At 42.7% G+C, this 26537-nt stretch overlaps 1 protein-coding gene across 2 annotated transcripts; it reads left to right on the top strand.

The window, feature by feature from the left end:
- The first annotated feature begins 2570 nt into the window (after positions 1-2570).
- RGMB (repulsive guidance molecule BMP co-receptor b) lies at positions 2571-18589 on the top strand. Of its 2 annotated transcripts, none has more exons than XM_082783688.1 (3): positions 2571-2677; positions 3204-3712; positions 14011-18589. In XM_082783688.1, the coding sequence occupies exons 1-3, from the start codon at positions 2578-2580 to the stop codon at positions 14677-14679; spliced, it is 1278 nt and encodes a 425-aa protein (XP_082639814.1). In that variant the 5' UTR covers positions 2571-2577; the 3' UTR covers positions 14680-18589. The 2 variants fall into 2 exon arrangements, with proteins under 2 accessions (XP_082639814.1, XP_082639815.1); XM_082783689.1 differs by having other exon boundaries at positions 14038-18589.
- Positions 18590-26537: the final 7948 nt, after the last annotated feature.

Raw genomic sequence — 26537 nt, forward strand, 5'->3', positions numbered from 1 at the left:
CAGAAAATTTGAACACCTCTCTTTATTTTACTTCCCTCCTCCAGTTTTGCCTCTTAAAAGAGAGGACAGTTATCACTTTCTGCGTGTTGGGACAGTGTTGGCACAGCAGTGTTTCTCTACAGATAAAATGTGTAGGAGCCATGTCTCAGAGAGATATTCCAGAAGTCTGTTCCTCCTTGGGAAACACTTTAAATATCTGTGATATGGAGGTGAAGTATCACTTCCCCTGTCACCAGAGTCACAGTCAGAGGTACTTCTCAACCTGCTAATAATGAGCCTCAGGGTGAAACTACAGAGACGCTGGACTGCTAGGTAAATGATACAATACAGTCACCTCTGAAATGTAATGAAACCAAACAGCTGTCTACTCTTGATATTTATTTTTCCCTTGTTCTCTAGCACCTGAAAAAACCTGCCCTGGAGATAATAATGCTTCTTGGTGTCAAACGGCTCGGGAATCTGACAAATGTCAGAGGTGAAGAGATGTTTTCCCTGCCAGGCCCCTTGTCTTGATAACAGAGGAAAGGTCTGTTTCAGCCCCCATTCAAAGTGTTTATTTAATTACTGCATTTCTTCAACATCGGACAAGCTGGCTTCTACAACACATTGACTAACATATTTGGAAAGAAAAGAGCCGTGTCTGGCTAAATTATGTTTGTTGTGTTGGCACTTACTCAACAAAGAAGAATGGTAAAGGGCTGCAATTGCATCAGAGAACAATATCTAAGGCCAGCTCTCTGGGATCGCTTTGAACTCTCACTCATCGCTATTTTATGCATCCAATCTCCTTTGTGCTTATAGAAGGAAGGGAAGAAATGCACATGAATCTTGCCTTTAGGGCTTTTAATCAAAGCTGCAACTTTCCTGATTGCGACAGTGGATTTTCAAGCTCCAAAGCACTTTGGTAAATTCAAATCCCATGATTCTGTGGGCTGTGAACAGAACTGTCTGAAGCACTCTTTAACAAGAAGAGCCTGCTCCCACTGTCAAGAAAGCGCAGTAAGTTTCAGGGCTTCTGGGCTCCCACGGCGCTGCATGGTGCATGGTGACAAGGCACCACAGGCTGTGGATACAGACTTGTGCATGGACTGAGGCCTCCCTCCTCAACCAAAGTGCCTGTAGCATTTACAGACTTCTCAGCAGGCTTTCTTCAGATTCATCTACCGCTGGACCAAGTAACAGAGCAATTTGTGACTGATGCAGCTGAAGAGGTGAAGGGCTGGTCATCTCAGTATGTCCCTACACACAACATGGCTGCAGCCTCCCAAAACATCAGAGACACACCTGCTCTGAAATTGTGGGTAGCAAACTCAGGGTGAAATTTTGATGAAGTGCAGAAAGAGCAGAAGGTTGGATGTGTAGCTCTACCAGTAACTGAGCCAAAACTTTACTGACCACAAGGCCAAATCTGCAATTTTTTCCCCCTCTCTGCTCCCCTTTCTGCCCTGATGCTACATGTCGCCTCCACCTTTGTGAGTTTAGATCATCTCCAGCCAGATGTTGCATACTGGTCTGTCACTGTTACTGCTACAGGGACAGCCTCTGCGCTGGCTGCCAGACGTAAACCTAAGACCCTCAGCAAGCACAGAGAGAAAAGAATTATAGAATCATCAAATCATGAAGGTCGGAAAGGACCTTCACAATCATCTGGTCCAACCATTTCCATACCACCAATGTCACCCACTAAACTCTGTCTCTAAGCACAGTGTCCAACCTCTCCTTGCACACCCCCAGGGACGGTGACTCCACCACCTCCCTGGGCAACCCGTCCCAGTGCCTGAGCAGAAATGTCTCCTCATTTCCAGCCTGAACCTCCCCTGGCACAACTTGAAGCCATTCCCTCTGGTCCTATCACTGGTTATTTGTGAGAAGAGGCCGACCCCCAGCTCCCCACACCTTCCCTTCAGGCAGCTGCAGAGAGCAATGAGGTCTCCCCTGAGCTTCCTCTTCCCCCGACCAAACACCCCCAGCTCCCTCAGCCGCTCCTCACAGGACTTGTGCTCCAGGCCCTTCACCAGCTCCATAGCCCTGCTCTGGACACGCTCCAGGGCCTCGATGTCCTTCTGGTAGTGAGGGGCCCAAAGCTGAGCACAGCACTGGAGGTGCGCCCTCCCCAGAGCCGAGCCCAAGGGGACGGTGCCAGGGCGAAAGCCCCCCCCAGGGCTCCGCACCCCACCGGGGGGCGCTGTGTCTGCAGCCCGCAGCCGTTACGGCGGTTGGGCGGCAGGGGGCGGGGCCGCGCCGCGGCGGACACGCGACCCCTGACGGCGGCGCGTGGCAGCGCGGGCGCGCGCGTCACGTTCGCAGCGGGGACGGGGCGCGGGCACCAACGCCAGCGCCACGCGCGCGCGCGCGCGCGGGGAGGGCGGGGCGGGGCGGGGCGGGGCTTCCCCGCAGGGGCGGTGCCGCGCGTGGGGGGGGGGAGCGTTGTTCCTTGAGGGACAGCGCGGGCAGCCAATGGGGTGGGGCGACGCGGGGAGGGGCGGGCGCGGGTCGCCATGGCGACGGGCAGAGGGCGGAGGGCGGAGGGGAGGGAGGGGCTCCTCCCTTTGTGCGGGTCCCGGCGCGCCGCCATGCATGGACGGGCATGGGATGGGGAGCGCCGCGCCCGCCCGCGCCGCCGGGGCTCAGCCGCTGCTGGGGCTGCTGCTGGGGCTGGGGGTGCTGCTGCGTGCGGGTACCAGCGGGAGGGGAGGGGAGGGGAGGGCAGGGGAAGGGAAGGGAAAAGGGAAGGGAAGGGAAGGGAAGGGAAGGGAAGGGAAGGGAAGGGAAGGGAAGGGAAGGGAAGGGAAGGGAAGGGAAGGGAAGGGAAGGGAAGGCTGGGTAGCCGTGTAAAGGGCTGAAATGGAGGCTCGCCTGTTGACCAAGTGATTAGCTGAGGCACGGGGTTGCATCATCGCCTTGATAGCATCGGGAGAGAAATGCCGGGCTCGTGCTTTGCTGGGGTTAATGCTTTTAATCTGCTGCTTGCCATTGTCTAGGTGGAAATGAAGTCATGCTTGGGTCATCTCAGCCCTGCAGACCTCTTTTTATTGCTGCCTTTCTGCCTCATAACCCCCTTTTTTTTTTTTTCTCTAATACAGCAGGCGAGCACCGTAATCTGTCTTCAGGATGTTTTCTCCCGCAGGTGTGGGTGTAGAACAGGATTTTGCTGTGCCAGAGGTTCGCTTGATTGCTTTCCACCTTCTGTTTTTTGTGCTTAGGTGACTGCCAGCTGCAAACGCCTTGTCGGATTCAGAAGTGCACCACCGATTTTGTGTCCCTGACTTCACAACTGAACTCAGCCCTCGATGGCTTTGACTTGGAGTTCTGCAAGGCCCTGCGAGCGTACTCTGCCTGCACTTACCGCAACTCCAAAGTATGCCGTGGAAACCTGGTCTACCATTCTGCAGTCCTCGGGATCAGCGACCTCATGAGCCAGAGAAACTGTTCCAAGGACGGACCCACGTCCTCCACCAACCCCGAAGTAACCCACGATCCCTGCAATTACAGTGGCCACACAGGAGCCGGCGAACATCCCGGAGGGGAGAAAACTACCCCCACGTACCTATTTTGTGGCTTGTTTGGTGATCCTCATCTGAGGACTTTTAAGGATCACTTCCAGACATGCAAAGTAGAAGGTGCTTGGCCTCTCATAGACAATAACTACTTATCAGTGCAAGTGACGAATGTGCCTGTGGTCCCAGGATCCAGTGCTACTGCTACAAATAAGGTATGGATTGTTCTTAAACACTGTGTATGCATACAGAAGTAGAAGGCCAGGACAGTAGAGTAAGTGGCTCGGCCTGTAATGGTTAAAGGAGCATTGCAGCTTGAGAATCTTCAATTAAGTTGTCTGAGAAATTAAAAGTGCTAGGCTCCTCTTCTGGAAAAACTGATTATTTTCTCAAAAATAAAACAGCTCCTTTTCTTCCCCAGGCTCCTCCCTCCTTTCCTCTCTCCCCCCCTCCCCCCCAAATTCACCATACATCTCACAATATAAACATTTAAGAATAATAAATTTGATTGTCAAAACAGGTATCAAATTGCAGCATCTGTTTCCCTGCACTAAATAGAAATTCTAGGCAAGGAGAAGGAAAAGACCGTCTTTGCTTTTCTTAAACTCTCTAAGTTGTATAGCCGTAACAGTAGAGAACAAAAATCCATTGACAAAGTGGCAAACCTGTGATTTACCAAGATGTTGAGGATTCAGAGCAGAGAGAAGGAGAGGAACTGCAGAGAACTGAGAGGAGGTAGCAAAAAATGACATTAATGCCAAATGGTTGTTAAAAGGTTTTAGTGCTCTAGAAAGAACCAGCAGCCTGAAAATCCTGCCAAGTGTGTATATATACCTTTTCAGACAGGCGAGGCTTAAAATGGCTATCAGCTGAACCACTTCAAGTGGCTAGAGAAGGAAAATGTGTATTGATGGCATATGTCATTTCCTTCTTTTAAGAAAAATATTTAACTCTCTCTGCCAAAGGCAGGTAGCAGGTATACCTACAGAAAGAAAATGAGATACAAAGCATGAGCCTTGCTGAGATGTCCTGTGATTTACGTGTACCTTGAGTCTGGGGTTAAAAAAATGCTCTGAACTTTTGAAGGTAGCTTTTCATTAGTAAGCAGAATGACTTGAATGTATGTTTGAAGCTGATACTGCCACCTGCCTTGTTTGCTTTTTGTAGTGAAATAGCCTTTGTTTTTGCCGTGGTAGTGTAGCTCTTAGAGACTAATATACCTTGATCCTGCATGTACAAGATTATTTCAAGATTATCTGTACTGGAGAGTTTTCACTGTATTGTTAAGTTCAGAGGTAGGTTGGAGGGAGCACATTTTCCAAGGAGATGACTGTGCAGTATTGTTAATAAGTGAAAATCAGTCATGTCACATGCATTTCTGTTGGGTTCTGAGATGCCAACTTACGTAATGCTTATATCAGTGAAGCAAATTTTGGCATTTGAGAGAGGCCAAAGGTTGGACCGATACACTACGGAAATTCAAAATCACCTTTTCCTAACTTGTTATTGTTCAGCAAACAGTCTGTATTGTCAGTTCTTAAAGACTGTAAGATGAAGGCATGAGGCTAAGCTGAATATGCTTTGCAAAAGAGATTTAGACTTACGTCCCTTGAAATCTATTCTGTGGGTTTCTTGCAAGATGCTGAAGTACAAGAAAGTACAATTTCATATCTCCAGTAAGCTTCTTCCCTCAGTTTTGTTAAGTTTTGCAGGAAGCTCTTTATTTCCTTACTCATAGAGATAAAACTAGAGTCTTTCTGTCCACAGATACTGTGGCTGGCCAGAATGGGATGGTAGTAGATAGATGATATCTTAACATTTAACTGGCCACATTCTAGATGTGATTGACTACAGTAGCATACTATGCTGGTATATGTATTCTCATGCAGATAACTAAGAGGAGAATTTAAGGAGATAAATATCTGTACATACTGAGGAAAAGTGTATGTATCAAAGAATGTACCTTCTGTCTTTGTTTCTACTCTCAAAGTTTTTTGTTTTGTTTTTGTCCTGGCATTCTGGAAAAGGTGATAATGTATTTTTTTCTTTTATAATCATGGTTCGGTACTCCTGCATTTGTACAGATACAGTTGACCACAGAAACAATTAAATGAAATAAGATGTATGACTTAGGATATTAGAATTGTGTCTAATAGTAGTCTCTGTTACCTGGTATACAGTCCTTGAGCATTTTCTTTCTTTGGCAGGTAATCAAAATTGTATCAGTGCACCTGTTTGTAGAAAATGAAGGTTTTTGAATGCACGAGTAATTTAGCAAGATAAATTTCAATACCTCCAGTGCATCGTCATCTTAACTCCCTGATGTCTTTATGAAGCAGACTATTATAACAGATACAGAAAAGGCTTGTTAAAATTGCACTACCACTATTGCACTGATGCCTATAACATTTTCACTGCAAGTGTTCCACTCTGTGATGGTGGAATGTCTGCTGGATGTACTTCCCTTATTTTGGCCATGGGTGTGTAGCTTAAGGTACCCTTAAAGAGCTACCAAGATAATTTCAGTGAATTTTACTTACAGAGTATTTCCTCCTAGCTGAGAGCATGCAGATCCATTGTTTGCCTTCTCCGTAAGAAAAGCTTCCAGAATGCTATGCATCATTAGTCTTGGTTTCGTCATTGCCATTATTTGGATATGTCTTTAATGGGAAATAATAACAAAGGTTTATGCTGATCTTAAATTGTGCAGAAGCCAAAGCAAATACTAAACTGCTAACTAGACTACCTCAACCACCCTAAAGCAGACGTAATGAAAACAGAGATGAGAAGAATAGAGGTTTTAGTTTATCCTGAATGCCTATTTATTAGGGAAAGTAATTTAAGGAGCCATAGGAATGAAATGTTGCACCTTCATCCTATATACAGTATGCTTGTGAAAATGGCTTAACTATCATTTCGCCGTATGGGTGGTTATTGCATTCAGATTTATCATAGCATTCTGGTGTACCATGTTTTAAGGAATCGTCAGCAAAGTGATTATTGTTTGTAGAGTTGTTCTGTCACTCCAAAACCTACGAGACTCAAGTGACCCCAGCAGTCTGAGGGCCATCCAGTAAGTTCATAATGGAGAAGAGAAAGCCAGGAGGACATTTTAAACAAAGAATGCAGAATAAAAATCTGTTTCCCCCCAACTTACTCTGTGCATCTGGCTGGTAAGCGTGGAAAGCTGTAAGACTCCTCCTTTCATTCCTTAATTGGAAAGGTATGTCCTCCAGTGGGAGTTGTGTATATATTCACAAAATGCTCTGGGCAATTTTTTGGTAGGTGTTTTGCATTTTTCTGTTGCCCATAGTGAGGACATCTGTGTATCCAGAGTGAACAAAGCTATTGTATATTCTGTGGTCCAGCTGAAACTTGCAACTTTTTTTTTGTTTGTTTGTTTTGTTGTTGTTTTAGCTGGTCTGTTCTGTTTATGCCTCTTGGCATAGGATTGCAAGGCCTTTCAGATCGATAATAAGGGATTGTCACCAAGTAACTGGACTTAGGTCAATTTCTTTTTCTTTCTGGCAGACTTCTGTATGAGTTTTGTGTAGGTTACTGGCGTCTTTATATCTGATTTCCTCCAGCTTTAGACACAGAACACTGCAGACTTTGAGGGGCTTTCTGAGAATGGATGTAGGGGGCTGTAGAGGGAGCAGGTAGGAAGTATGTTGGAGAATGCATTAAATAGAAGGCATTATTGTGTGCTTCATTTAAGGGTTACAAGGCTTCCATCAGGATGACAGCTGTCCTCTGTATCACTAGTGCAGTTGTCCCAAATAGCAAATGGAGCAGGGGCGCTTGGGCTTCCCTACCCAAAACCTTCCTTGCTTGCAGTAATTGGAAATTAGCTAGTTTTCCTTATTTAGGTGCTTTGTAGTGGACAGCCTGAGAGTGAAAGAGTGAATGGCAGGACAGAGAAAGAAAAACAAATTGGCTGTGGAAAACAAAGAGCTCTTACTGAAGTTGTTTTACTGAGCATATGGATTTTAAACTGACTATTGGCTGTGTTAGCAGGGAAGTGTTCCTTTTCTCAGAGTCAAAACTCTTAAATAGTTCTTTTGCACCATGGTTTCTGTTGTTTTTCAGGAGATCAGTGCAGACTGAATACTATGTACTTACTCTTCAAGCAATATTAAAGAACTTGTCTTCCCGTTACCCTTCAGTTGTTCTTAAGTGGGAACATCAGATAACCAACCACGTGTGATTATTTTTTTCATCTTTATAGACATTCTTCCTAAGCTCAAGTTGAATTTGGCTTTATTTCTCAGAAGTACATGCTTCAGTTTTGTCGGAGGACATCAGTTAAAAGCTGCATTGTCCATGAAGAAAAGCTGATTCCTCTTCCTATTACCTTAGAGTGTTTCATTTCGGTGATTGAAGAGTAGAGAGGACTGCAAGCAGAAGGGTAAAGTTAAGGGCCTGGGGTTTTGCACTCCATGCAAGGTAGTGCCGTGCTTGGGCATGTAGTTGGGCATAAGCCAATCAAATGATTCAGCAGGTAGCTGTGGACAGCTTGAAAATTGCAGGTGCAGGAGCACCTGCAGTGGATTTGGGATATTTCTGAAAGGCAAATGCCTGCCAGTGCCTTTAAGACAAGCCGTCTTTCTCACAGCAAGAGCCTCTTGCCTGTGCCTTGACTAGACTTTCCAAACAGCTAGCTGCTGAATGTCCCCTGAACTGTGTTTGCACTGCAGTTAGGGCAGACTGAAACCTCCTCTCGGGTTTAAACAGTGTGACAGGTTCTAATTTAGAATCCTTTTCATGCATTACAACTATAAATTTACACCTGTTGGTGTGCTTTACTTTTCTATACCTGTTTTTTTCCATGAATAGTCAGCTTCATAGAAGACAAGGTAGAAGAAATAATAAACTTCTACTGTGCAACTGTGGTTAGGGCAAATTGGTGCTTTGGTGCCTAGTAACCTTTTGACCATAACCAAATGATGGTTAGTTCACAGCATGTGAAAATAAGTAGTTTTTTTTTGTTATGAATAGCAATGGGTGATAGAGAAGCTCAGGAGAAAGGGATGTTGGCACCATCCTGGCAGCAAGACAGGCAGTGAATGTAGTTTTGAGGTTAGCTTCTTAGGCAGAGGCTGCAGCAGAAGATACTGTCTGCTGGGTGCTGTGTTTTTTGGTTTGAGGAATTTCCTCTGTGCTCTACAGAAGATGCAGATAAGCTCTTTGGTCTTGTATTTGCTCTTGGAACTCAGACTTGTCAGGGGAATGCAAAGCTTCATTTCTGACACAATTTCTTGCATCTATCTCAAGCCTCAGCTCTGTGCTTGCGCATTCAGCACATTCCTCATGATCCTGTCCATCAGGAAAGCTCATTTAATTCTGTCATGGACACTTTCCCTATGTGCAAAGCTTTCCTAGGGTTACTTTGATGTGCAGCACGGTTTGGGACAGTCTCAGAAGAATAACACAGAAAAACAGCCACAGCTTTCCTGGGCACAGGCGATCTGTTGAGTTTGGTGATTTGCCAGCTTCATGAGTGTGAAGATAAACTGTGCTGTTTCCTGGTGTTCAGAACAACCTGGACGTACTAAAGGGTTTTTGTAGGACAAGCTGTGGCAGTTTGTCAGGCACTAAACTGTTTCTTTGTGTGTTACATCTGTGGAACTGCTGGACAACTGCTACAGGGACTTCACTGGCTTGAACTCCTTCCTTTAGGGAGAGGAAAACAGAGTACGCAGGAGGACTCACCCAGCAGCATCTGTATGAATGCCTTTAAAGCCTTGGGGGTCTTTTAGGCTTTACTTCCTTGCTTGTTTGCTCTCACTGCTTGCTACTCCCTCACTGCTGCGGAGGGAGAGGTCTGCTTGAAAAAAAGAGGTAGAATATTTTAGCTACTATTCACGTTGCTTTAGGAAGTAAAGTTGTAGGTAATTTTTAAATCAATTAACACTAGGTGTGAAATGGTTCTTGAGTGATTTATGAACAGTAACCTTGAGAGAAGCTTTCCTGAGTGATCTTGTCTTTCCTTTTGGAAATTCAGTGCTGAACTCCATCTTGTATTCAGATCGACCTCCTTTTTATTTCTGCTGTGCATGCAATCCATACACCTTCTCCTCTGAAGTAATTAACGTGTCAGGATAAAATGTTACACAGTGCTGCTGTAGGTGACCAGCAGGCTGAAGAGGGATTGCAATATTTTGCTTTGTAATATCCTCAACCCTCACTGATTCCAAGAATTTGGCCCCAGCAGCATCCCTGAAGTAGTCCTTAAGTCTTTCCTGCCCTGCCCCAAGACCTCTTGCCTTCATAGGACTTGCTGGTGTCCTTGAGCTACAGCTACTTCAGTCATGGCACACCACAAAACATGGGGATGTGGAGAGAGAGATTCTGCTGCCTAGTGCTGTCTGATGGGCTGAGCAGTCGTTAGCATTTGTGAAGCACCTTTTGGTTTTGTTTCATCCAGAAGGGCATGCAGTGCATCTTAAAATGCAGTAGCATGTGATGTAACTTGAAATTAGGATATTGAATCCAAATTTTACAATGAATCCTTTTGGTTCTACTTAATAAAGTCTCTCTAGCTCTACCTTTCTGCATGGGCCATTACTCAGGTGGTTTTCTTTGGGTGGTACTTAGTTTCTTAGATCAGTGCGTGATTCACACCTGTTGCGGCCCTCAGGAAAGAAAAGCTGTGGAAATATCTGTTATAGATTGAAAGTTATTTAATGCACTGGGTTTTAAAAAAATATATCCTTTTAATTATATGTATATTTGAACTCTGAAAGCTTTTGGATGTCATTTAAGGCCGTCATGTACACTAGGGAGTTGTCTACCTATGAACTCTTAAAAGCTACCTTACACATACCACATAAAGTCCTTCGCTGCCTTCCCAGGGATATTTGAAGACCACCGATCTAATACCATAAAACTTTCTGCTGAAACATCTACCTATTCTCCAGTGCTTAATTAAATTACTACTAAGCCATCAGGGCTGTATTTTTCTTGAGTTTCCTTCAGATTTTTCCAAAGTCACTGCTTGCTCAGTAGGTAGTGTCACCTTCTTGCATGTGATACTTCATGTGTGTTTTCTAACATCTGGATGAACTCTCTTTTTTTTTTTTTTTTTTTTTTGTCAGCCTCTTTCCTGAGGAATTTTCCTGCAGTAGGCATACAAGTGTGCACATGCTAAACTTGTTTGAGAAAGGCAAAAGTATGACGTAGTCAAAAATGTCACCTTGAAAACTTAAACAGGAAAAGCTTTGCAATTAAACTTGCTTCATCTCCCTTTGCAACAAGGTCTTCAGTATCCCTCAGGACCAAGTTACGAGGTTGAGGTAGGAACTGGTGAGAAGGGAAGGACCTTAGGCTGGGCTGAGAGAGAATGGGTTCAGAGCAGCCTTGATGAGAAGCAGCTGGGGCTGTTTGTTTATGAGGTGCTCAACATGAGCTGTCAATGTGCATCTACAGCCCAGAAAGCCAACTGTGTCCTAGGCTGCATCCGAAGAAATGTGGCCAGCAGGGTGAAGGAGGTGATTCTCCCTGCTCCCATGGGAACACTGCATTCAGCTCTGGAAGATCATGCACAAGAAGGTCGTGGACCTGTTAGAACAAGTCCAGAGGAGAGCCATGAAGATGATCAAGGGGCTGGAGCACCTCTCCAATGAAGACAGGCTGAGGGAGTTGGGGTTGTTCAGCCTGGAGAAGAGAAGGCTCTGGGCAGGCCTTCCAGTACCTATCAGAAAGCTGGAGAGGGACTTTTTGTCAGGGATTGTAGTGATAGGACAAGGAGTAATAGTTTTAAACTGAGAGAGGGTAGGTTTAGATTAGATACAAGGAATAAATTCTGCACACCTAGAACAAGTTGCCCTGGGAAGCTGTGGTTGCCCCATCCCTGGAGGTGTTCAAGGCCAGGTTGGATGGGGCTTCAAGCAACCTGGTCTGGTGGGAGATATCCCAGCCCGTGGTGGAATTAGATGATCTTTAAGGTCCCTTCTAACCCAAACCATTCTGTGATTTGATGACCTTACAGATCTCTGGTTGTATTGATCTAGATTAGAGCAATATGATAGGACAGAAAATGCAACATCCAAACTTCATGTCTAGAGTCACAATGTTTAAATATGGTTGTCCTTGGCAAGTCTTAATGGTCTCTTTGTTGATCCTCTTCAGGAGGTATCCTTGCAAAGTATTTGGGGGCCTTTGTTCACTTAGGTGTTCATCCCTCATTCAGCGTAAAGCTGTGACTGCTGATTTTGCCTTAGGGTGAAGGCTTCTGTTCTCCCTCTCTGTCTCTGAAGTTGTTTGAATTTCATTCTTTCAGAGGTAGGAGTTTTGGAGAGAAGACTTAGATGCTTCCTGGTAAACTTTGCTAGGTCCCTTGCTTAGCTGTTCTGTGAAGCAGCCAGTTCTGTCTGTCATTAAAACCATTGCCTCTTGTTATCTCCAGATTCGCTCTGTTGCTGAGTGGATGCAGAGCTTTACTTCTGCTGAAATGTAAATCATTCTTTCTTTGCAAAGCAACACAGAAGCGTCCCAGGAAGTAGCTTCTTCACCTGAGCAGGCTGAGATAGAAATCTGTTTAATTGAAACTGTTATATAAAATACAACACCTGATTTACTTCACGAGGCTCTGGATTATGTGCAGAAGCACTAATCGCTTTCCAAATCTCAAGTATCTCTTCTCTAGGTTGGTGAGTTTACTTCAACAAGCACAAAGATGTGAGGTGGTCTTTACAACAAGAAGTGTGCTTGAATGTTTTCTGAATCTTCATCACAAGCATTCAAGCCTTGCTTAGCTGTGGCTCACAGATATGCTTACCAGATCACTTGACTGATGATGGTCTCGAACTAGCTGCGTAACTGATTAAAGCAAAGGAAAAACGTTTGAAAATTCCAGACAGCAACTAGCAAGAACATATGGAATGAAAATAGCGAGTGCTGTCAGTGTGGGTGAGAGACAGACACAGACTGAGTGTGTCAACTAACCAGGACGTGCCAAATACTGAAGAACAATGCAGTACTGTTTAGAGTATGTCTGCATACTCCAGAGGAGGAATTATTGCAGAGGAAGGAGGGAAAAGGGTAGACTTTTGTCTTTTATGACTGGCATGGAGAGGTGAGGCTAAAGAGATTAGAGGTTTTATTCAGATTGTCTGTAGTGCAGCTGTTTACTTAACCTCTAGCTCTGACTTCAAAGCAGAGTGGTACGAAACAAAAGCTGTTGAGCAGAAGTGTGCAGGCTAAGTGAAATTATAATGTGAGGTTGCCATAAAGTAGATCTTAAGGAAAATTGTAACGTTAATTTGAAATACCCTCTAATGTGTTTTGGAGTACTCTGAATCTTGTAGCAGAGTGCTTAAATGACAGACTAATTAATTTTGATGTAATCAACCAGTCAAGGATGAAAATAATGAAAAATATTTATTTTTGGTACAAAATATCCTTTGACCTTTTCAAGAAATCATTATTTACTCTGCTTCAAAACTGTAAAGGAAGAAGTATCTCTGTTTGTAACATTTATACGTGATTCCTCGTAATTTTATTTTTTGAAAAAGCCACTAGGCACTCTGAGTTTGGTGTGCCAAATAGCCTGATTATTCCCTTCAAGTAAGACTGGAGGACCTACTCTTCCCTTTGTGGCGTATTCAAATAAGTGCTAAGGTTTAAAAGGCCAGTCATAATCTTAAAAGACTGAGTAATTGCTTTGTACTTGTGGTTTTTGTGCTGGAGCTCACCCTTCAAAGGCATGACTTGGAGTATCTTTCAGTGTTGCTTTGGTTCTCCATCAGCACATTACTGAGCAGCAGCAGACTGAAGTGTCAAATCCCCGAGCTCCTGGGCCAGATGAATCCAGGAGCCATAAGCACTTACATGACTAGCTGTTCTTCGTGCTCGTACATCTCATTTTGGTGCATGTTGTGTTGGTGGCTGATAACAGCACCAAATACATCTGTGCCTTTACAGCAGTCTCACCCTGCTAATCCTGGCAACACCTCCAGGAAGTAACAAGTACCCGACAAAGGTCAGTCACACAGTCACTGTGAGAGAGGTGGTGAGAATATTGTGGGTGAGGGAAGCTGAATTCTTGTGGTCCTTTCTGTGCTTTCACGCAGTTCAATCCAGTTCTGCTCTGGTGGCTAGTAGTGCAGGAATTATTTGGCACATCATTCCACTGTGATTGCAGGATGCATTCCAAAGTGTTAAGAAACCATCAGGCAACAGGGAGTTGTGATGCTTAATTAAATATAAGCCTTTTCCTTTCCTGACCTTGTTGCAGTTACCACATGCTAATACTGTTGCTTCCAGGCCAAGTTAAGAACAAATTTAACAATTGCCACCTGGGAAAATACTGCTTTAAGCATGTGTACAGGCTGTTTTCTGCTTAGGCATGAATGCAGGCAAGTGTCAAAGTCTGGACTAGCGGGTAGTCCCAGAAAATCTCAGCTGCAAAATGGAAAAAAGATTCAAATGACTCTTTTTTTTTTTTTTTTTTTTTTCCCCATGATCACTAACCTTTGTTGTTTTGTTTTTTTTTCTTATCTCTCCCCTCCAGATAACTATTATCTTTAAATCATACCAGGACTGTACGGATCAGAAGGTATACCAAGCAGTGACTGATGACTTGCCTGCAGCTTTTGTTGATGGTACAACAGGTGGAGGCGATGGGAACACCAAGAGCTTGCAAATCGTGGATAAAGTCAGCGGCAAATACATAGAAATGCATGCCAGGCATATTGGGACCATGGTGTACATACGTCAGCTTGGGCGCTACTTAACGCTGGCCATTCGCATGCCTCAAGAGCTGGCCATGGCCTACGAGGAGAGTCAGGATCTGCAGCTGTGTGTGAATGGTTGCCCTTCAAGTGAACGTATAGATGATAGTGGCCACTTGCCTTTACCCGTGAGGGGCCAGTTGCTCCCTCAGGTAGGCACTGCTCATCCCCGGTCTGTGTACACACTGGAATCTGCAACCACCAAATGCAACGAGAAGATGCTGGTGAAGGACATCTATTTTTACTCATGTGTGTTTGACCTGCTTACCACTGGTGATGCTAACTTCACGGCTGCTGCTCACAGTGCCTTGCAGGATGTGGAGGCATTGCACCCCAGAAAGGAGCGCTGGCATATCTTTCCCAGCAGCAGAGGTGGTGCTGTGGGCAAGGGTAGCCAATTCTTTGTCAGTCTTGGACTTGTGTGCTTGATCCTTGTTGTGTTTTTGTAGGTGTTGTTGTTTTTTTCTTTGTCTATAACAAAGTTTTGAAATATATATTGTCATAATATATTGAGTAAAGATGAGTATATATGTATATACAATGTATATGAAGGGATGTTTTGTCTTGGGACACCCACCAGATTGTACATACTGTGTTAACTGTTCTCATGTACGTTGGATGTAGTATTCTTTGTATCTATTTGTTTTGCAGTTGGTGAAATGTTTTATAATGTCCCTACATTGGGACCTGATAGAAAGCACTTTATTTTTTATATATTAAATATTTATGTGTGTATCTGAGTAACTATATTATACATATACACATGTACATACAGTACTCAGTGCTCTGCCTAGCTACTGCTTGGTTTAACAGATTTTTTTACTGTATTAATTCATGGGGATATTTTCTACACTTTCTCTTACTGTAGAGACAGCACCTCTCTTGTCCTGTAACGATGTCTGTATTTTACTGGGTTCCCTAGTTAAAACAATTTAAAAAGGAATCATATTCTGTCCTAATGGTCCTCCCTTCTTTGGAGGGAGAGAGTGAAGTGCTTCCCATTAGCTCAGAAGGCTATCTCAGATAACATGATGTACAGAACCTGCTATGTAATTCTGACATTTCATACTTCCATGGCATGAGTTTGAAAATAAGCTAAGTGAATGTGTTTGAGTGAGACTTACGTAGCTTTGTAGAGCCATTGGAGAGATGATTTTGAAAGACACTAATGGTGTACTTCTGTAAGTGTGTAACATTTCCTCTTCAAAGTAGCTGCTGCAGATGGTTCTGCCCTGGAAGGTTAAGTCATTCTGCACTTACGTGTTAATTATATCAGTATATTAAAAAGTGGGGAGGGAAATGAGGCACCTGACTGCTGTTACTGAGGAACTAGGAGAAGAACAAGTTGGTGGCTTAAAGGCTGGTTTTACATAGTGCCTTAATCTGCTGCAAGAAACTGCAGTGTTTGTGCATGCTACAGTAACTCCAGCTCCAAGACAGGCTTGTTTCCCTCTTGAAACTATTCATCTGAGGTTCATTGTTGGACTGATGCATTAGCCCTGTTCTGGACAAAAGACCTAAGTAGCATTTGCCTTTGCTAAAAAACAAACAAACAAACAAAAAAAAAAAAAACAAAAAAAAACTGAGCTTGTGTTTGCTTTGGTGGAGGGAGATGGACTTCATTCGTACAGCGAAAGCTCATGTTTTTTATGAAGACTGGCAGGGTTTATGAAGTTCTGGCAGCGTTAGGGATTATTGTGTGATATGGACAGCAGTAGTCTTCTCAAATGAACTAATTAATTCCTTTTTTGGATGTGTAACTGCATGCAGGTGTTACTCTGGGAACACATGAGATGAAAATAGTCAGAACTGAGTTAAGGCAGAATGTGAAAATTTGTTCTAGGCTAGATCCATTGGCAGCTTGTTTTGTCGGTCTAACTGTGTGATGGTGCTGCTTGAGCTGAGTTAGACTTGGGGAATTATGCTGTGTCTGATTTTGTGGTTCCCAGAGTTGCACCTGATGGTGACAGGCTTCTCCCTGTTTTGGGTGGCTGAACTTCCTCATCACTGCTCTGAATTTAAAGGTCACATGGCTGAAAGCTGATGGACAAGCCTAGCGTTGCTGCGGTGATGCATGTACTTTCGGGGCAGACACTATAAACTGAATAATGCCTCTCCCTAGATGCTTTGTGTATATACATATATAGTATATATGTATATGAGCATTGATCTGTGAGCCTCTCAGGTAAATAGTATTTCAGAAATGTAGTACTTCCCCTAAAGAGTTTTCAGTTTTCTTCCTCCCACTGTGGGGATTTCTTGAGAAAATGTTATTTGCACATGTTCGTTCTTGACGTCTGCCATCGCCAAGAGAACTTTAGTTAATGCCAAACGTGGATATCTTGAAGCTAGTGAATGTTCTCTGGAGAGAACTTAGGCTTACAGGGAACATTGTTTTTTTCGCATATGCTCCAAATGGCTGTCTTTTAGAAGGCTGCAGTTTTTATTTTCATGCCTGGAAACCCCAAATTGTGTCAGTCCTTATAGAGTCTTTTAGATACGGTTCATAAATGTACCAGTAAATATATGTTAGTGTGAAAGAGTGACTGTGCAGTGTGTAAATACTTTAAATTATTATGGTAGAAGAATAAAGTTGCCTGCCCTGCTGAGGAATGCCTGTGATGTGGTGTTAGTGACCCCTGGTGGGGTGCAGGGAAACTGGGGATATGGGTTAACCCACTGGGCAGGCAATCTGTAAGCAAAGCCCTGATTTGTTTCCTAGCCATCCTTTGTTGCATAGGAATGTGGTGAGTACCATTGCCATACTGCCTGGCAGATGCCTGCTGCCACTCTGTTAGATAAGCTGCATAGTGAAATCTGTGACCAGCCACTGCAATCCACGCCAGTTTATTGAAGACACTGTGTGGGAAGCCAACAGCAGGAACCATCACTTCAGGATCCTGCTTGTACACTTCCTTTGCAGTGTTTGCAGAGGTACGTAGGAGAGCTTTTAACACGGTGGTCCTGATACTGTGTTCATCTTGATGGGTCTTACAAAAATCTGCTTTAAAAGTTGCTGGAGAGCTCTCATATCAGAATAACCTTGGAAGAGAAAATTATCTGCTGTGAAACTGAAGAGGAAACAGGTGTCAAAAGAATTAAAGGTACAGAAGAGTCCATAATACTAGATAACTTTGTGTAACGAGATGATTTGATACATGGGAGCTGTAATATTTCAGCTGCGAGGCTAATCACACAGTTTGATGGAAAACTGAAAGCACCAAAGCTTACAAAGTTATATCAGGCACTAAGAATAAACACAATGAATATTGTTTTGCTAGGCTTCTGTTACAGTTAGAATTTGAGGGGTAGGAGGTAGATAGGTCTTTGAAATGCTTTGTGGAAACAATGGCTGTAGGAAGCGAAGTTCAGTGTAGTTATGTTCAGTGTACATGAGAGAAGGCCTTCATATCTGTAAGAGCTTATTTTCAAATGTCATTTACCACAACTAGCTCTGCAGAAGGCAACATAGCTTTATTATCAGTAATTTAATACAACAACTAGTAAGCTATTGTTGAAGCTTTCTTTGTCTTTAAAAAGGTAGCTGGTGATTTAGATGTCAGTGGCTTACTTAAAAGATTATTTTGAGTCTCTTCTAGAACATTTTAAACCAAAGTATTTCCTAATCCTGTGCTAGCAGAGCTCTTAACAGCAGCTGAGGATAGTTCTCTGTAGTTGGGACTGATGACTTCCCTAGGAAGCCCATCACAGAACTGAGCAGAGTACTGGGTGCTTAATCTTTCATTTTGTATGTACATATGGTTTCTGAAGGAAGCCTCGCCTTACAAAAGGGAATGGTACACTCAACTGACTGTCAAACCAAAAATTCTCTCACTTTTCACATCCTGGAAAACCTGGTTGGAAGAACAGTCTGCACTGAGCACCTAATAAGTGGGACACTGTTTGTTTTACGGATTTTGAGGATGTGGAGTGGCTATTTGCTTACATATACCCTCACTGAAGCAAGCAATGTTGCAAGCTTTGCCCCACCTCATGAGTGTTTTATTAGGGGACATATTTAAGAAAACAAACAAATGGCTAGTGGCTTTCCTCTCTTGTGAGACTCATAGCACAGTTTGAAATCTAGCATTCGTTTTATTCTTCATGTAAGTATAGCTGAAGTTTTACAGTGAAGCGTTCATGCTTTGAGTTCTTTTAATTCCTGTATGTGTCTTGACTGATACAAAGTGTATCCCTTTCTGTCTTTCCCTATTCTGTCTATTCCCTATTCTACAGCTATTAAAGACTGCTACATATAAAAAGCCTAGACGTGACTAGTAATGACTTTTTTTTCTTTTTTGAAAAGTGTTCTATGTTGTTGTTTACAAGCTAAACTTCCTTCTGTGTCATGCTGTTAGTTCTTTTCATCCATATTCCAAACAACTGAAAATTGTGTGGGCCAGTGTTGTTCATTAGATTTTATCATTCTGATTAATTAGCTTGTTTTGGAGAGCAGCATAGCCACAGATCAAGTACAGGTGTGCAGGTAAATTTGTGATGTTGATAGAAAGCAATTGTATCTGATCTGGTTCAGAATTCTTTTAATCTGGCTAAATGTTTGTAAATCAGACTTCATTGAATTAAAAGCTGCTGATTAGTAAATCAACTATGACCAATAAGATTGATTAGAGACTTTGGGTACATGCAGGGGTAATCTTCAGACCTGATAACTAGCTTCAAAAAAGACTTCTACCACATGTGGATTGTCAGTGGTTTTATTTGTAAGAATTATTTTCATGATTATTGTAGTTTTAAAGTTTGATTTCCTTTTTTTTTTTTTTTTTTCCCCTACACCATATCAGTAGAACTGCCCTTTATATATAGGAAATGTGTAGTTTTTACTGATTACAAATGTGATGAGGGCTGGATCTACAAAAGATTCTATACACCTAGATGGTGTGGGAAGTATTTAAATCCAAAGCATATTAACAGCCTTTTCAGCCTGAATCCAGAGTTTTCTCTAAGATCTCTACCTCTCTGTTGTATTAATCCAGTAAAGTCCCTCAGGGTGACTATATTTTTGCCACCAGAGTAAAATAACATGGTCTTGAAGGTGGTGCCTGCACCCTCCCCAGATTCATGTGGTTCATCTGCCTAGTTTACTTACAGGGCTTTTTTGGCAGGTAATTGACCTCCTCACTCCTCATGCTTTGCAGATGACAGTAAGAGTTACTGGCAAGCTGAAATTCCTCCTGTACCTGAACATATTTGATCTTCCACATTTCATGGTATTGCTTATGCGCTAAAAGCCTAAAAGCCGGGAGCTATTCTCAAATAAATGCTGTTCTGCCTTGCTTCAAAGTGACGCTTCTGTCCAAACAAGGTCTTAGGTGCCCTGAGAGAGGCTTGAGGCATACAACACTAGGGAGTTATTTCACCTCAATTCAGCAAACTTAACATGTGCTCAGTGGAGTCAGAGGCCCTGCTGCAGGCTGGCTTGAATTGTCTTCTGGAGTTGCTCATGGGTGTCTTTCCATAGAGATGGAACCTGGACCTGCAGTTTTTGAACAGCTGCAGTCAGTCAAAGTGAATCCAGGCTTGGTATGGTAAGTTCAGATTCCCACCTAGGTCTCTACTCAGGGACCTAATTTTGCTAGAGACAAGCTAGATGACCCAGCATTTCCCACCTGGCACCACACTGATCTCCCATAAGTGAGCGATAAATCTTGGCCTCTGCAATCTTCACAGCTGTCAGGGCATGGAAACCCTGATTTCTCTTCAAAACGCAACTGACGAAGGTAACAGTGGCACCACAAATAAATAAGTAAGCAAACAGATAAATAGAAAAAGCAGAAGCAGCAGAAGTCAGGGGACAAAGAGGAGAGTAGAGATTGTGAGCAGGATCATGGTGGGTAAGGCTTCTAATCTTGGTTTTGGCCTTCAGTTCCCTGATTGCATTTTCCAATGAACAACACAAATGCTGTAATAGGTGCTTGCATAGGAGCAAGGGTTCTGTTCTCAAATTACTGTGTTCTGTCTTTTAGGCTGCCCTTTGCTGTTTCCCATGCTGGCTCTGCTTTCTGCAGTTCAGCACTATGTTTTTGCAGAAATAAGAACATTTTCAGAAAGTGTGATAGCCAAAATCCTTAAAAGCCCTGTAGCCAAAATGACAGAGGATTTGCCTAAGTAAGGGATCCGTGCTGAGATTCCCAGTCTAAATTATGTAAAGAAAGTGTCTAAATAAAAGTTTTCTTCCTGTACTGATCGTTATGTTATTGCTTCTGAGAGCAATAAATGGAAGCCCAAACTCACTTAGCTGTGAGCTCTGGTGGAAGAGGGCACTACTTCAGAGCTGGAGCTGCCCAGTCCCATGAGAATTCACCCTGGCATTTCCTACTGGACAGCTTAAAGCTGCAAAGCCCTGCTGTGGATCCTGACACTCAAAGTATCTCAGTTGAATGTCTGCTGGATAGCAGCGCAACACAAATCTCTGCATGCTATGCTTAAATCACTGTAGTGCCTCATTTAAGGGAATTTATAAATGTATGATACAAGTGATTTTAAAAGCCAGCACACCCCTGAAATCATCGGAGATGGCTGTAATACACTCAGTGTAAAAAGCTTGGTACCTTGGTGACACCTGTGCTGTGGGCTAACACTGGTGGGTGGCTGAGCCCCGCACAGCCACTTGATCACTCCCTCTGGTGGGAAGGGAAGGAAAATCGGAAGGGCAAAAGTTGGAAAATGCATGCGTTGAGATAAAGACAGTTCAATACATACATACATACATACATACATACATACATACATACATACATACATAAAAAAAAAAAAAAAAAAAAAAAAAAAAAAAAAAAAAATTCTCCAAGAAACAGCAGTCTTGGCCAACTTATCTACAAGTTTATATTGTGAAGTTATTATGTGAAGTTTATATTGCTGATAATGACCCCCCATGGCATGTGACATCCCTCTGGCCAGCCTGTGCCAGGTGTCCTGGACGTGTCCCCTCCCAGCTCCTGGTGCACCCCCAGCCTCATTGCTGGCAGGGCAGCACCAGGAGCTGAACAGTCCTGGGCACTGTGAAAGCATTGCTCTGCAACAACTGAAACATCCCTGTGTTATCAGCACTGTTGTGACCACAAATCCAAAGCACAGCACCATAATAACTACAATGAAGAAAATAAATTCCATCTCTGACAAAACAAGCACAATCTGTATTCGATAAAAGTCCTTTAACTTGGCTCCCTTTTATAAGTCTCCCAGATATCTGATCCAGCACCTGTCCTTTACCAGAATTACCACCCAACTTTCCAGTCCACTTGGAAATACTAAGACCTACATTCAAAGACCAGTTAAGGGTTTAGGCATATCTCTCCAACTTTCTGTAGGTGGGATAGAGTCTCATTTTGGAGGAATAATTCTCTCTGTAACCATCAATTTTTGGGTACTACTGAATCAGGAATAGCAATGCGACTCTGAGGACAGTAGTATTGAGTTTAGGTGCCTAAAATCTTCAGTGATTAAAGGATGGAACCTCCATAAATTAACAAACTCTTAACTTTGCACATGGGTCTAGATTTTGCCCCTTGGTGTTCAATGCCAGCAGTTAGTTGGCTGGTAAAACTAGTTGCTGTACATTTTCATTTTGCAAGATTAGATGAGTCATATCCTGATGGTGGGATTCAATTAGAAGATGATAAATTGAAATGAAAACAATATGGGTTCAATAGATGATTTCCCAAATCTGAAAAGTTTTCACAAAACTTTACTATTATTAAAGGAATTAATCAAATCTTTATTTTGGTAAAGACATGGGATTGCATGTATCTTAAATAAAGTTAAGTAATCAGTATCTTTTAATATATGAATCCTGATGACTAATTAGAAGACAACTAATACGGATGAGACACCACAGACAAAATATGGACATAGAAACTTATTTTTCCTGTTTTCATATGTTCATTTCTCAAATTCTGAGTTGGCTTTATCCAAGATAACTTATTTTCTTGTTTTAAGATTAAAGCATTGTGTTTGAACCATATTTGCCACCACTTAGCTGGTACATTTATTTATTTATTTTTGCATTAATTTATTTACTCTACCTGCACCTCTTTCACTCATTTAGTAAAGCTAAATTCTGACAATAGAAGGCAAACAACCACAAAGTGCAGAAATGATGCTTGAGACTGTCATTCTGAGAGTATTGTTCTTGGTTGTATTCCTAATAGCTCTGAGGTAGAGCATGCATAATGAGAAACTTTGAACAACTGTATGAAACAGAGTTAGTTAAAGACAGGCTGGCAGCCATCCACCTGAACTTCCTTGCTTTTGACCACTTAGTAGAATATTAGAGTGTGTCCTTGGCAGCCTCCTAAAGCAACACTCAGGCTAGTAATCAAAATCAATATATCTATTGCCATTTTGAAGCTGGCATTTCAAGCATGAAGGAAAACCTACAGTGAAGGCTGACAAATTCTTCTGAGGGATGGTGGCAAATGAGCTGTAAAACATGACTCCTCTTGGGACAAGCTTTTTTTCTGTTACGTTATTACCGTGTCAAGCTTGTTAATTTAATTTCTCTGGGAAATTTGTAAAATTTGTAACCATATACAAAAAAATTTTAAACAAGAGCCAGGAACAGCCAGAGATTGTGGCCTCATCCAAGGAATCACCTGAAATCCACACCACCCATCTTCTGTCCTTATGCATGGGCAGTTCAAAGTCTGATCTAACCATTAAGTAATTTTGGTAGCATCACTTCCACCCCAGGGGAGACTCCGCTGGCCTTCTTGACACCTTGTCCTCTAGAGAAAAGGGTTTGGTGTGATATTCAGGTGGTTGGTGGATTTGAAAAGTCTCGGTCATGAGGCTGTTGCACAAACCAAATTTTGTCTCAGATGGGGCTGGCCCTGGTCCTGCCATTGCATCAATGAAGTTAAGCTTTTATAACCAACCTAATTTAAGATGATTTTGTTAGAAGTAGCTAAGGAAAAAAAAATAAAATAAAAACACACTGGAACAAAGCCAAACCAACCGAACCAAAACAAAAAATAAAGAAAAAAAAATTTGCAGTTTATTAATTGATTTAACAATTTCATTTATATTAAAAAAAGTGACAGTATGAAAGGGGGCATTGCTTTGTAGAAAGCCCTGGAAAACAGGGTGTGTCAAAATAGACTTTTTCTGAAATGCCTAGTGACACAGTGGGTAATACTAATAAAATTAACTAAATAATGATAAGCTAATGGTAAATATCCAAGCTCAGGGAGTTACCATGAGTGCACTCATGTCCTGCACTTCTGCCTTTCCAGTGAGTATCGGAGGAGTTCAAGTCCCCCATGGGGACCAGAACTTATGGATGTGAGGCTCGTTTCTCTTGCCTGAGTAAGGACTCATCTTCTACCTACTCCTGCTCTGATGGGCCTTTACAGATACACACCTTACATTAAGTCAGCATGGTCTTTGATTCTCATAGATGGTCCTGCAGTCATAAAAGCTGAAACCCTACTGTCAAAACCAGCTGCAAAACATCTGTTGACCTGCAGGGTCCATCCATTTCTCCTCAAGCTCTTCCCTGTCAGTGGTGTGACAGAGGAAACACCACTGGACCCACGGTGCCCTTATATCTAGAGCCATGGAGTCACTGGTGCTGTGCTCCTGGTCTCCCCAATTGCATTACTGGTACTCATGTGGGCGAGCAGCAGGAGAGAGCAGTCCAAGGGTCAGACAAGCTTTGGTAGCCTCCCCACAATGTAGCAGTCTGAGGTTTTGGCAAAGAGCAAACCTCCCTTGACCTTGGCCTAGGCCAGGTCAGCAGCCAGGGACCTCTGCCACCAGAGCAGGGAGTTTCCCATTGCGGCCACCTCCTGCTGGTGCTGCTCTGTGGGTCTCTTCTGTCAGTGCAGACCTGCAGGTGGGGCACAAGACCTCTCCTGAGAGCTAAAAGGCACTGGTTTCCAGCCTTTGCCCTCCTGGGAGTTTCCATTTCCCACACCAATCTACACAGACTCTGCTTGCCTAGATGAGAGGCACTGCCCTAGACCCTAAGATCTGTAGATAGCTGGAAAGACTCTCCTTTTCTCTTTCTGTCCTTTGTTCATTTTCAGATACCTTAATAACTGCACAGTGCTGTCATGATGTTATCCAGATCCATGACAAAAGCTCCATCAGCTTTCCGGGCTTGTTCAGCCTGGAGAAAAGGAGGCTCGGGGGTGACCTTATTGCTCTCTACAGGTACCTTAAAGGAGGCTGTAGAGAGGTGGGGGTTGGTCTGTTCTCCCACGTGCCTGGTGACAAGACAAGGGGGAATGGGCTAAAGTTGCGCCAGGGGAGTTTTAGGTTGGATCTTAGGAAGAACTTCTTTACCGAAAGGGTTGTTAGACATTGGAACAGGCTGCCCAGGGGAGTGGTGGAGTCACCATCCCTGGAAGTCTTTAAAAGACGTTTAGATGTAGAGCTTAGGGATATGGTTTAGTGGGGACTGTTAGCGTTAGGTCAGAGGTTGGACTCGATGATCTTGAGGTCTCTTCCAACCTAGAAATTCTGTGATTCTGTGATTCCTTTAACCATGAGCTGAAACATTCACTTCAAAGGTCTTCTCCTAGGCTCTATTATTCTTTGCTCTCTCTTTTCTTCTTTTTTCCTGATGCTGTAAGCTTTCCTAGAAATACGCATGTTAAGCAAAGCTGTCAGAAACAGCCATGATGACCTCCCTGTATTTGTTCCATAAAGATCATTTTAGAATCTGATTATTTTTTCACAGGGAAAATAAAACACGTCTAACATCATAGACTAGAAGGATCCAAAATTAATTGTGCCAACTGTCTCATTCTCAAATTTTCAATGCTGGAATTAATTTTGGGAAGATTAGTCCATCTGAAACTCAAAATTGAGTTAATGTATATAATTTACATATAACTTAGATTTAAGAGAAATGCACAGACCAGAGAAAGTATCAAAATATCACATATTAAACTGAATTATTCACAAAGCTGAAAATAAATGCAAAGAACCTTACGGCTAATCATTAAAAATGTTTAATATCTAATAAACAATCAAGCATCCCCAACGCTTCAGAAAAAAAAAAAAAATCACCCTTATTAAAAGTACTCATGGTAGTGTATGCTGCAAAATTATTTATCATTGACAGTAAGTTTAGAAAAATCACTATTTAACATTTATGTATGATTGTTCATGCAGAAGTCTGTAGTAAATACGCAGAAGTCTCTAGTAAATATTTTTTAACCATTAACTTTTTCCACCTATGCCATTTTAAGACCTAGAACCTTGATGCAAATTTTCTGTGGAGAGCATTTCAGCTCATCCGCTGCCTAACCCAGCTGGCCGTGCACCTCCCTCTAGTGGCTCAGGCTGCTCCCCTGAACGTCTGGCAAGAGATGGAACATCCTCTTCCCCCTCCATCTTCTACACAGGATGAAAAATGAAGCCCGGATTATAAACACGTATCTCTAATTTATGAGAAGATCGAATATCAGAATAAGGGAGAAAAGAAAGTATGCACTGTTACACAGACTACATGATTCAAAAATAATTTATAAAATAAGATGAAATGAAGCTTAATAAATAAAACAGTTTGCACTTCAAGCAGCACTTTCTGATTAGCAAATAGTGCAAGATTCTCAGTTCACTCACAAAAACTCTCCATATTTTCATTTTATAAAATCATGCTTAAAGGCATAAGTAAGAGCAGCTGGTATCTAAGGAATGACTGCAAAAGCAATACAGTATTTGAGAGACCTGAAACTACAAGCAAACACTTACAGTAGCCTTCACAGGGCTCTTTCATGGTCGCTTATGCCAGGAGAAAAATGACTGAAGAAATGAGAATCCCTGAGAACCTGTCTTTTCAGACATGTTCCAGTTAATCAAGCTGGCATGCTTTATACACCATGTGCATAGTCCAGTAACGTGTACTTATTTTGTCTGAATTGACTGTCAAAGCAATTACTTTTAATACAAAATATTTGGTGTAAATTAAGAGCACCTCACTATCTCATTAAAACTCTTACTCAATAAACTGAAATCTCCTAACACAGCTGGTACCATGGCATACCTTTTTGTACCCCTGTGTGGGAGTCCTGGATTGACTCTTAAAGCACTGGAATTGGCACAGAGGAGATGTGACATCCCTGCACTTGTGGGAGGCAACAACCTCACAAGACATACACAGGGTTGGGGGTGAAATCTTTCCAGTGCAGTTCTGCACTTTGTGACTGCTTTCCCTAGGGAAGAGGAAAACTATGTCTATGTTAGCAAGTCATGCAGCATGGTAGGAAGGGGTTTGCAGAGCAAAACATCTGGAATTGAGGACACAGCATCCAAACCTCACACCTTGAGGGAAAAGGAG

This window comes from Aythya marila, assembly GCF_965140915.1.
Source record: "Aythya marila genome assembly, chromosome: Z".
Classification (NCBI taxonomy): domain Eukaryota; kingdom Metazoa; phylum Chordata; class Aves; order Anseriformes; family Anatidae; genus Aythya; species Aythya marila.